We start from the raw sequence: 12300 nt of genomic DNA, 5'->3' as shown, positions 1-12300 counted from the left end.
GTTAATGTTTAACATTTGTTATGCTCTATTTTCTTGGCAGTGCCTTCCAGTAACCACAGAGCTTGCTTTCCAGGAGGACATTATGGCTGTCCCCTTACCCAGAACCACCAGCAGAGGGGTCTAAGACACGGCTTTGGAGCCTGCTCCATCCAGCCATCCCAGAGGGCCCGCGGTACGTTGTGGGAACACCCATAATCAAGGTAGTAAAGGCAGCCAGTGTGGAACCTGCCCCTAGCATGGGTGTGATTCCATGAGCCCTAAGAACCAGCCTGGGCCCTGTTCCGTGACTGAATAACTGAGCAAGCAAAGCATCAGCTTGTCTTGAGCTCGGAGCTGTAGTAGTGAACGGGCTTGCCTTGTGCCAGGCCAGGGCTAGGGCAGGAAATATTCCAGGGAAATCCAAACCCGCCCTCTGCATGGAGTCCTCACAGCAGTAAGAGCAGAGCTGAGCCAATCCTAAAGTCACAGTGACCTGATGACCAGGATGGGACAGGAATGGGCGGGATCTGCCAGCTGCTTCTCCCTGGCCTCTCCAGAGAGCGTTACCTGGCCCCACACACCACTCCAGGCAGCAGCATTCCGGGGGGCAGGGAACAGGGTCAGACTCTGGCATCTATTCAGCCCTAGACACACACAGAAAACCACCCAGCCCCTTAGCAGCCCAGGCCCCTGGTGCATCCTGGACTCTGCTTCCCTCTCCTGACAGGAGGGGCCCAGCGCGGGGGCGGGCGACCCAGCAGCCCTAAGTGGGTTGCAGAGGTACCTGTCCTGCTGTTGCTGCTGTGGTCCCGTGTGGGGGTGCGGGCTGCAGGCGCGAGGTGGAGGCTTGTGTTCCTGACCCAGGTCGGGTAATCGGGCGCAGTGACCCAGTCACACCAGCCCGTCTCAAAGGAACAGAGGGTGAAAGATCCTGGAAGGAGAAAGGAGTTGGCAATAGGGGTGACACCACATGGGGGTTCCCCTCACCACCCGGCAGGAGGGCTCTGCAGGGCATCCCCAGGGCTGGAGTCTCCCTTCATTATCCCCTTCATGGTGATTGCTCTCTCTTGCATGCGCACACAGGGTGCTGCCCTCTTCCCGCTGAAGGGGTGTGTGAGAACAGCCGGTACTCAGTGGCATGGGGGGCAATGTGGAAGGTGGCACCAGGCTCAGTTCCCCAGCCCTGGCGGGCAGGAGAGCTGGGGGAAGACCCACTCCGCTGCCCATACGAGCACCCCTGGGGCTTTCACCAGGATGCCCAGCGGACAGCGGGGAGTTGTCTAGAGCAGCCTGCAAAGGGAGCAGAGGCTCAGGATCAGGGATCCGAGCCTGGCAATACAAGAACCACTCAGGCTAGGCTGGCTCACATCCAGGCCAGAGATACCCAGTAAGCTGGCTGGGGGTGCCTGGGTATGTGTGCACACGTGGCACCGCCCTTTCTAGGAGGAGCCAGAACTGCGTGGCTGGGGGTCCTAGGTCCTAGGAGCAGGGCTCTGGGCCTGGGGGGATGTTCCCGGCAAATACAGGCTTGGAAGGTGGGGTTAGGCTGCTTCAACGCCTCCCCATCCAGCCGGAACCAGGCAATGCCAAAGTTCCCAAGTCACAGAATCATAGAAGATCAGGGTTGGAAGGGACCTCAGGAGGTATCTAGTCCAACCCCCTGCTCAAAGCAGGACCAGTCCACCTAAATCATCCCAGCCGGGGCTTTCTCAAGCCTGACCTTAAAAACCTCAAAGGAAGGAGATTCCACCACCTCCTTAGGTAACGCATTCCAGTGCTTCACCATCCTTCTAGTGAAAAAGTTTTTCCTAATATCCAACCTAAACCTCCCCCAAGCCCAGCTCATGCAGCAGGGTGGCACATGGCAACATTTGGCCAAACTCTGAGCTCTTGGGAGCCATTCAGGCATGGAGCCCCCCAGCAATCCTAGCCTGCTCCCCAGGGTGGACTGGGAAAGTCCACCTCTGACTCCAACACACATACACTCTGTGGTTCCTGTCTGGATTTAACAGCATCACGGCTCTCGGGCCCCTGGAGGCCAGTGCTCCCCGGCCCACCAACGCTGCCCACTCTCCAGCCCTGGCAGCTGGTGCTCAGCGCTCTCTGGCCTGGGAACGCTGCCTGCTCTAGGGCCCCTGATGGCTGCTGGTCTCCAGCCTGGGAATGCTGCCCACTCTACAAACTCTGGTGGCCGGTGCTCTCCAGCCCAGGAATGCTGCCCGCTGTCCTGCCCCGACAGCTGGTGCTGAGCTCCCTCCTGCCCGGGAACACTCACTGCACTCTGTGGTGGATTCGTCTGACAGATCCCCGCAGTTGTCGGTGCCATCACAGAGCTGATCCTGCTGCACACATGATCCACGGCTGCAGATCCTCTCCTCCCAGCCACACACTAGGCTCAGGGGCGCTGAGTGCAGGCAGGAAAGGGTTAAGTCGCTCAGAGAGATAGGGCAAATCCCAGCTTTGCAGGGCTGGTGCCCACTCCCCAGGGATGGCCTGGGCGTGGCAGGCTGGTAGTGCTTGGGGCCTCCCGGGGAGTTGAGGGGGCATGAGGCTGTGAGGGTTGGGAAGAGCTGAACGCTGCTAGCTGGACTTAACCCTTGCTGCGGGTCCGTGGCCGGGGCAGCTGGGCCCAGCTGGCTGAGAAGAGGGGCAGTGGGACTGTGTAGCCAGCACAGCGTAGGTGACTGGGGCTCTGGCTCAAGTGCATTACGGGTGTCGGAGCGGGCACAATGTGCAGCCCCAGGGACACTGTTGGCTCTGGTCACACGTAAGCTCTGGGCACAGGCTTGGGCCCACTGAGCCGCAATGGGCCCTCTCCAGCCAGTGGCGCGCTCACTTCCTCTGACCCCTTTGCCCAGCTCAGGGGTCCCAGAGAATCCACAACATCAACAGCCAGCCAGGGGGGTGGAAGTAGCTGGCCACAGTGCAGCGAGAGTGCCCGCTTTCCCACGCAGCAGCAGCCCCTCCGAGGGGGTCATGTGCTCTGGACCGGGGCTCTGTCCTGCCCTGGGCGTGCCGAGGGAAGTTGGGGGAGGCTAAAGGAATAAGGAAAGCATCTGGGGGCTTTGCACTGGCTCCCTCCTGACTCCACAGCCAAGCGCAGCACCCCGGGTAGAGGCAGGTGCGAGGGGGGGGCATGCTGCCTTACGTGGCAAGCCACAGCTCCTGAACTCCACGTCGTCCAGCTGCAAGGAGCTCTGCTGCGAGGAGAGGGTTATCTGCCAAGAGAAGAGAAACCCCGGTGTGGGCACAGCCTAGGCACCAGGACAACTGACACGGCCCAAGGAGTGGGCATGACTGGCACAGCCTGACCACCCACAGCCTCTGGGTTCCTTCTGCTCCCTCTTCCCCCTCCCCTCCTGTGAGAATGGGGAGGGGGAGAGACTTCTGGGCGGGAGGGATAGCTCAGGGGTTGGAGCATTGGCCTGCTAAACCCAGGGTTGTGAGTTCAATCCTTGAGAGGACCATTTAGGGATCTGGGGCAAAAATTGGGGATTGGTCCTGCTTTGAGCAGGGGGTTGGACTAGATGATCTCCTGTGGTCCCTTCCAACCCTGATATTCTATGATTCTGCCTGCTCTTCCCCCGCAGGTGGGGCAAGTAGCCACTGTGAGGTTGTTTTCCCCCAGCCAGGGCTGACAAGAGCCCCGCAGCAGGTGTTGCAGAGTTTGCATTTGCTGGGCATGCCCCCTGTCCAGGGCCCATCACACATGAGCACTAGCCCCTCTCAAAGGGGGTCTGTAGACACAAGCCTGTCACATGTGGACGGTCTAGAGCCTGTCCGGTCAGGCCTGGTTCTATGCTAATGCTGTGGGCCAATATTGAACCGGTGCCCTGATCTCCAGAGCCGGCTGGTTCCCATGTGACCTATCTCAGGCCACCACATGCCACAGCTGCAATGTCTACCCAGCCCTTTCCCAGCCTTTGCAACTCTGCGCTTCCCTGGGAGGTAGGAGTGGGGCTGCCCCACAGGCCAGTGTCCCACGCCCCACACATTGGAGGGCCATGTATCAGCACATCACGCCTAGCTAGCATGGGAGGCCTGCATGTGCTCAGGCTCTGCCAACTTGGCTCAGGCTGTTGCCAGGGGGCGCAGAGCAGGCTGAGGGTTGGTTTCTCACCTGGAACTCCCCTGGCACCCGGCCTGTGTATGCAACCAGCTCCTGCCAGGCAGAAATGCTGCTTTCAGGGCTCTGCCACAGCGTTATGGTCTCACTGTCATATGTCAGCTCCACCCACAGAGCCGGCTGCACTGTCTTGTTAAGCCCTACAAGCAAGCCAGGATACACGATCACATGGTCTCTCCTCCAGCCTTGGACGCCCCAAGAGTGCTCCAGCCAGTGATGAGCTGCCAAAATCTTAACAATGGGTTCCCTCCTCACCCCATGAGGGGGTCGTTGCCCACCCCCCCCACAGGACCCCTGCCCCATCCAACCCCCTCCCCTGTCCCCTGACTGTCCCCAGAACCGGGCAGGAGGATCTTGTGGGCCACCGTAGTGGGTGCCCACCCCACCCCTAAGAGCCAGAGGCACCTGTCGGGGGGCAAGGTGGGGAGTCCCGGCGGTGCTTACCTGGGGCGGCTCCCAGGAAGCATCCAGCAGGTCCCTCTGGCTCCTAGGGGCGGGGGAATGTAGCTGGGGGGGGGAGCAGGGGGAGCGGCCGCTCCCCCCACCGATCACATCAAAAGTGGTGCCTTAGGCGCCGACTCCCTGGGTGCTCCGGGGCTGGAGCACCCACGGGGAAAATTTGGTGGGTGCAGAGCACACACCGGCAGCCCCCCGCACCCGGCCCCAGCTCACCTCCGCTCCGCCTCCTCCCCTGAACCCACCGTCCCGCTCTGCTTCTCCGTGCCCCCCCACCCCGCTCCGGTTTCCCGCAAATCAGCTGTTTGGCGGGAAGCCAGGGAGGGCTGAGAAGCAGGCCGCGGCTTCCCGCTCAGGCCGAGGGTGGCGGAGCTGAGCTGGGGCAGGGAGTGGTTCCCTGTGGCCCCCCCCCGGGTTACCTGCTGCGGCGTGGGCGGCCCTCCTTGTGCCCCCCACACCCGAGCTCACCTCCGCTCTGCCTCCCTGGGCCTGAGCGGGAAGCCGGCACCTGCTTCTCAGCCTGCCCCGGCTTTCTGCGCAAACAGCTGATTCGCGGGAAGCCGGGGGGGGGGGGGGCGGAGAAGCAGAGCTGGGTGGCGCGTTCAGGGGAGGAGGCGGAGCAGAGGTGAGGTGAGTTGGGGCCGGGGGTGGGGCGGGGAGCTGCCAGTGGGTGCTCTGCACCCACCAAATTTTCCCCTTGGGTACTCCAGGTGCTGGTGCGAACCGGCTCCAGCTCACCACTGGCCCCAGCATGACATGCCAGTCTCTAGTCACCAATTCTCTCAAAACGGGGTGACTGGGCAACAAAATGACAGGTGAAATTCAGTGTTGATAAATGCAAAGTAATTCACATTGGAAAACATAATCCTAACCATACATACAAAATGATGGGGTCTAAAATAGCTGTTACCACTCAACAAAGAGATTTTGGAGTCACTGTGGATAGTTCTCTGAAAACATCCACTCAATGTGCTGCGGCAGAATGTTGGGAATCATTAAGAAAGGGACAGATAATAAGACAGAAAATATCATGTTGCCTCTATATAAATCCATGCTATGCCTATAACCTGAATACTGCATGCAGATGTGGTCGCCCCGTCTCAAAAAGATCTATTGGACTTGGAAAAGGTTCAGAAAAGGACAACAAAAATTATCAGGGGTATGGAACAGCTTCCATATGAGGAGAGATTAATAAGACTGGGACTTTTCATCTTGGAAAAGAGACGACTAAGGGGAGATATGATTGAGGTCTATAAAATCATGACTGGGGTGGAGAAAATAAATAAAGAAATGTTATTTAATCCTTCTCATAACACAAGAACTAGGGGCCACAAAATGAAATTAATAGGCACCAGGTTTAAAACAAACAAAAGGAAGTATTTTTTCACACAACACACAATCAACCTGTGGAACTCCTTGTCAGAGGATGTTGTGAAGGCCAAGACTATAACAGGGTTCAAAAAAGAACTAGATAAATTCATGGAGAATAGGTCCATCAATGGCTGTTAGCCAGGATGGACAGAGATGGTGTCCCTAGCCTCTGTTTGCCAGAATCTGGGAATGAGTGACAGGGGATGGATCACTTGATGACTCCCTGTTCTGTTCATTCCCTCTGGGGCACTTGGCATTGACCACTGTCAGCAGACAGGATACTGGGCTAGATGGACCTTTGGTCTGACCCAGTAGGGCCATTCTTATGTTCTTCTAGCATCAACCAGTGCCATCCTCTCATCCTAGCTAGGGCACCATGGTGCCCCCCACTCAAGTCTTCTGCACAGCAGCACAGAATGCTGCTGCTCAGGGTGCGAGGCCAGCCTGGCTTGTGCTTTACAGTTTCTAGGCAACTGGGAACTAGGACTCCTGAGTTCAGTAAGGTTCTGCTTTAATTCCACCAGAAGGACCAAGTTCTGGTGGCCTGGCAGCTGGAAGGGTCTCTCTCGGTCCAGTGGCCCTCTAGAGACCCAGACAGAGTATGATAGATTCTGACCCTGTCCCTGGCTCTGCCATTGACTCACTGGGTAAAGTTGGGCAAATCCCTTCCGCTTCGGTGCCTCGGTTTCTCCAGCCATAACATGGGGATTATATTATTCCCCACATCACAGGGAGACTGAGAGGATTCAGAAATGTCTGTAAAATGCTTATGGACCCTCAGAAGGAAATGGGCAAGTGGAAGGCAAGGGGCTATTTAGTAGTAATACCAATGGTATCTGGTGCTCAGTAGCTGCTAAAACATTGACAATTCAATTTATACAAGGACTATAAGCACTGCCAGATCGGATCAGATAGGGCTCCATCAAGCCCAGATCCTGTCTCCAGAAGGGTCCCGTACCAGCTGTCTTGGACAGGCGTGCACACCTCCCTATACCAGACAATAGCACATCAACCTGCTGGGAGCAACCCCACCCCATCAATTGTCCTGGCCAGCTGATCCCATCCCAGCCTCCACCCTCTGCAGCTGCCCTGGCCCCTCCAGTGCTTCTTTGAACACTAGGCACAGCTCTTGTCCCTGTGCTTGTGTCAGGGGCAGGAGAGGCTGTGAACCCCCAGCAGTGCAGCACTGCTGTAGCAGACAGTGCAGTGGGTGCACCTTTACCTGTTTCCCACAGGCGATACCATGCTCTGATCTCACAGGTGGCTGCTGCTTGTCGCATCACAGGGGACCTTAACCTAGCGATGGCAGCAAACGTGTTTCTGCGCATCTCTGCAGCCATGTACCAGCCTGGGGAGAGCATACATCAGGAGGGGTATTCACATTGCAAGGGCAAGGCAGAGAAGCAGACACATTCCCTTCCCTGATCCACTTCACGAGAAACAGACCCACCGCGACTGCCACACCACGTGTGTTCTCACCAGGAGTCTCAAACCGGGCTCTAGTTCTTAGGCTCTAACACAGACCACCAGGAGGAATACCCCCCCAGGAGAAAGAACAGGAGGATTGTGGCACCTTAGAGACTAACCCATTTGTTTGAGCAGAAGCTTTCGTGAGCTACAGCCCACTTCATCGGATGCAAGCTGTGAAAACAGTTCTCATTCCTGTGCAGCACTGCCAGAGCGTGAGGCAGCATTTACCCCGTTTTATCTGACTGCATGATTCCATATACTCCTGAGAACTGAGTCACTGTTAGCTGTGCAAAGAGCCGTCTCCTCTGCAGCTCATGGCACCTGGAGCAGCCTTCCCCCACCCTTTCTTCTCTGCGTCTCCACTTACGCCAGCTCCTTGCACAGGCCTCCTCATCTCTGACTACCTCCATCATGCCTCGTCCTTTTCTCAGGCCTGGTCTACATTTAAAATGTAGATCAACCAAGCTGTGCCGCTCAGGGGTGTGAATGGGGAGGGTCCCAGAGACAGGGCTTCAGCCCAAGCCTGGATGTCTACGCTGCAATTTTATAGCCCCACAACCCCAAGTCAGTGGACCTGGGCCAGCCCCAGGTGTTTTATTGCAGCATAGACAGACATAAAGCCAGCATGTGTCTTAAAGAATAAAGACAAAGCCCAGCTACAGAAATACCAAATTCTGTCTAAGTGCCATGAAGTCATGTGACTGGATGGGCCTTTCAGGACTCCAAGGGCCAGACTCCCCAGTGCCCTACATCCTGGGTAGCCCTTTACTCCGGCCGAGAATGGGAAAAGCCCCCCATTTGGGTAGTTCACAGCAGCTTTGCACTGGCTAATAAAGAAACTGGCTCCCAAATTCCCTTGCGAGGTCTGAGGCCTTTTTCTGCAGGAAGGTGCAGCAGCCACAGTAGGACAGTCGCAGCCATGAGCTAAGAAGCAGAGAGTCACATCCTCACATTCCCTCTAAATTACATCAAAACAATGTCATATCCGGCTGTGAAGAATGTGCTTCTGTCCTAACAGTGCCCACCACCACCAACCAAGAAACAGAGCTTAAAAAGTTTAAAGAAAACTTTGTTTGACAGCGTTCTGCCTGGCAAGGAACCACTTCTCAACAGTGGATGCATCCAATGAAGTGAGCTGTAGCCCACGCAAGCTTATGCTCAAATAAATTTGTTCATCTCTAAGGTGCCACAAGTACCCCTGTTCTTTTCTCAACAGTTGTGATTGTGAAATCTCTACTTCTATTGTTTTGCCTTTACGGGCCCCACTTCTCTATTGTTTATCTGTAGGGTCTCTGTCTGGTTCTTTGATCATTTCTGTCTGTGGCATAACTAATTTTGCAAGATTTAAATCAACTCAGGCGCTGGGGTCTGATTGGGTAAAGAATGGTTTCACAATGGGCTAGGATGGGTAAAAATACTGTCTTATAACACTTCAGTTTACAATGGTTGGTGACGGTAGAGCTAAGCAGGACTCAAGTTTCACTATATAAACTGGGATCCAAAAGGAAGTTCTTTAGCACCCAACTCCAGGACACAGCCCAGGATCAGAGCTGCCAGACCTCAACACCTGCCAATCATACTGTGCAGAAGCTCTAGCTCCAAATGACCTGATCCTGCCTGGCCACCAGGAAAAGTTCATCTGCCTTATTGGGAGTGAGGAGCACTGTCTGCTTAGCCTGTGTGTTCTGTTTTGGTAACTTAATAAATAGAGAATATTACTGTGCAAGGCTCCTTCACTGGTAAAAGACTCTGCAAACCCACAAAAGATTACATCCTGAGCCCTAGGAACTGGGTAAGGGTAGGTGCCTTTCGCCCAGAGCATTAGGAACTGGGTAAGGGTGGGGGTGCCTAAATTAATCAGGTTATACCTTGAGCCCACAGAATGGTGAAGGTGGGTGCCCTAGAGTGTATGGTGCAGGTAACACCCTGGCTTTTGTGCATTTATAATCCCAGCCTTAAAGCAACAGGGCTAAGGAGTCCCTAAGAGCCACCGTGTGCTGATCACAGGTGGATCTGTTCTGAAGACCACAGTGCACCCTACCCCTAAACACTCGTCAGGTACAGCTGCTGCAGGGAGGGAGATTTTTTCAGCTCTGATACCCCAGTGCAGCGGTAAGGAGAGCAGCCACTGGCTACCCAAGCTATTTACTTGTTCCCATAATATAAGAACTAGGGGCCACCAAATGAAATTAATGGGCAGCCAGTTTAAAACAAATAAAAGGAAGTTCTTGTTCACTCAGCGCAGTCAACCTGTGGAACTCCTTGCCTGAGGAGGTTGTGAAGGCTAGGACTATAACAGGGTTTAAAAGAGAACTGGATAAATTCATGGAGGTTAAGTCCATTAATGGCTATTAGCCAGGATGGGTAAGGAATGGTGTCCCTAGCCTCTGTTTGTCAGAGGGTGGAGATGGATGGCAGGAGAGAGATCACTAGATCATTGCCTGTTAGGTTCACTCCCTCTGGGGCACCTGGCATTGGCCACTGTTGGCAGACAGGACACTGGGTTGGATGGACCTTTGGTCTGACCCAGTCTGGCCGTTCTTATGTTCTTATGTACCCAGTGGAATGTGGTGCGGTTACCCAGATCAGTGCCCCGGGTGTGATCGGCACTGGGCCCTGTCCCCCACATGGCGATGCTGGCTCGGCCTGTGACCCATCTGTAGGCAGAGGTGCTCACATCCTTCCATCCACAGTTGCCCTCTTCAAAATCGCAGGTGAAGGGAGTTCCCAGCGTGACTGATTCTTTGTGATAACCTGCCGGGAAGCAGAGGAGAGTGATTAGTGCTCATGAGGGCTGGGCAGCACTCATTCCTGAGAGTAGCAAATTCCAGGATGTTTCTGTTGGTGATAAATCAGCAGCATCGGACATTTAGGGATTCCTGGGGGAGTGGGTAGGGAAGTGGGGGATGAGTGGAATGGGTGAGGAGAGTGGGTACTTAGGTGGGTGGGTAAGTGGCATGTGGATAGCTTGAGGTGGCTCTCATGGGGCCTGTGTGCCAGGCAGAGCCAGCAGGAAAGCAACAGTTGCGTAGCTCTGCAGCGCATTTCGCTCATTCAGGGCCTTTGGCCCATCCTTGTGTGATGCAGTGGGGCCCTGGTTCTAGGGTTCCCAACTCTGACTGAAGCTATTCCGGGAGGGTTTTTTTCCCCAACATGACATAATGTAATTTTCTTAAAATAGCCTATTAAAATCTCCTGGATTCCTTTCAATAGTCGCCGGGAGATGGATACTGATTCCAGGAGACTCCAGGCCAATCCTGGAGGATTGGCAACCCTGCCTGGTTCCCTACTCTTCTCTTGGAGCAGGTTCAGGGTCAAGGACCCCTGGGAACCCGAGCCTCTTGGGCTGCAGATTGCTAATCCCAGGAAAACTGCTATGCAGGAAAGAGCAGCCAGAAGCCAAAGAGCAGAAGTCAGAGGCAGCACTCACCACACTGGTTCTCATCGGAGCAGTCCCTGCAGTCGCACACAAAGTCACACACCCCCGGGGCAGGACTGCTGCATCTGTTGATGAAGATGGACTGGATGCCAGGGTGAGGCCAAGCTACCAGAGAGGGTAAAAGCCAGCATCAGGAGGGCCAGCCCCAGGCAGCACTGAGGCCTGTCCCTGGCCACTGGCTGCCATCTCTGCAGGGGGTTACAGCCAGTGCATGACACTAGGTTGTGAATCCTGAGGCTTGGGGGCCTGACAGGTGGGGAGCCTCTGTACCTGCGATGTTCATATGCCCCTTTGAACACTCCAGCACCTGCAGAGCTAGGCTGGGGATTCTGCCGGGGGAGATTGCAGAGCTGCCCTTTCCAGCTAGGCTGTAGTTTGGCTTGGTTCTCATTCTCATCAGCCTGTGGCTGCAGGAGGAAGATGGTAGCTTTTGGGGAGGTCATTTACCATGATTCATGGGCTGGAGAGTTAAACATGAATGGAGGCAAAATCCCAGTGAAAGTCACCATGTGGTGAAAAAGAGCTAAGACATCTGCCCCATCAGCATTTGGGGCTAGGAGGGTGGGAACTCATTTGCCTCTTGGGATCTGGATTTGAAGACCCACAGGCTACATTTGAGCTCTGGATTCTCCTGCCTTACAGTGGCATGTCTCAAATACACCATAAAATACTTCTGATGTCGGGGGTGGGCACGAGCCTGGTCGCATGATTAGCGCTCAGGATGCTGGGGGTATATTGCCAGCTCTGGGAGAGAGCAGGTTCCAGTGGGAAATGGGGCTTGAGATCTATTCCCAGCTCTCTGTGACATCTTGGGAAGTCACTTCCCCGCTCCATGCCTCAGTTTCCCCATTGTAAAATGAAGATAATGGTGCTGACCCAGCCTTGTAAAGGGCCTTGAGATCTGGAGATAAATATGTAACGCCAGCAGACCAGGCACCAGCTCATGCTCAACTGGACGCAGGGTCACCAGACAGCAAGTGTGAGAAATCAGGACGGGGGTGGGGGGTAATAGGAGCCTATATAAGAAAAAGACCCAAAAATCGGGACTGTCCCTATAAAATCAGGACATCTGGTCACCCTGACTGGACACATGTGGGTTAATAGTGATAAAATAGGTATTAGAATTATAAGAAAGTTTTTAGTGTCTAGACTCTGTTGAATACTTGTGAGTTGTCACCTGTGTTCATCTTACCTATAATATCTGTGCTCCAGACTGGAAGATAATGTTGGAGCAGGAGTATTGGGACCCTCTGGGACTGAATTGCCAGAGAGGAGAGGGACATTAATTAGTGTGGGAGCTGCTCTTCTACAGAAATTATGCCCCTCCCCCCCGCAAAGAGGAGACCCGGCAATACCAGGTGGGCTCTGGTTCGTTCTTACAACTGGAAACTCCCCACATCTGGACTGACAAACTGTTAACAAAAGGACTCCTATAGCTGGTTTGCTGCTCCCTCCCTCC

General features: G+C 54.9%; 1 protein-coding gene across 1 annotated transcript in view; it reads right to left on the bottom strand.

The window, feature by feature from the left end:
• Window positions 1–11232, bottom strand: part of MAMDC4 (MAM domain containing 4) — a 46698-nt gene extending 35466 nt beyond the window's left edge. Inside the window, exons 1-8 of the mRNA XM_075120586.1 lie at window positions 11112–11232; window positions 10833–10946; window positions 9983–10156; window positions 7155–7280; window positions 4100–4245; window positions 3128–3197; window positions 2255–2383; window positions 662–910 (exon numbers count right to left, since the gene is read on the bottom strand). Coding sequence (XP_074976687.1) covers window positions 662–910; window positions 2255–2383; window positions 3128–3197; window positions 4100–4245; window positions 7155–7280; window positions 9983–10156; window positions 10833–10946; window positions 11112–11232 — 1129 coding nt within the window. The remainder of the gene's footprint in view (window positions 1–661; window positions 911–2254; window positions 2384–3127; window positions 3198–4099; window positions 4246–7154; window positions 7281–9982; window positions 10157–10832; window positions 10947–11111) is intronic.
• Window positions 11233–12300: the final 1068 nt, after the last annotated feature.

The sequence above is a fragment of the Caretta caretta genome, chromosome 16 (assembly GCF_965140235.1).
Source record: "Caretta caretta isolate rCarCar2 chromosome 16, rCarCar1.hap1, whole genome shotgun sequence".
Taxonomy (NCBI): Eukaryota; Metazoa; Chordata; order Testudines; family Cheloniidae; genus Caretta; species Caretta caretta.
This window is presented reverse-complemented; position numbering and strand designations above follow the sequence as displayed.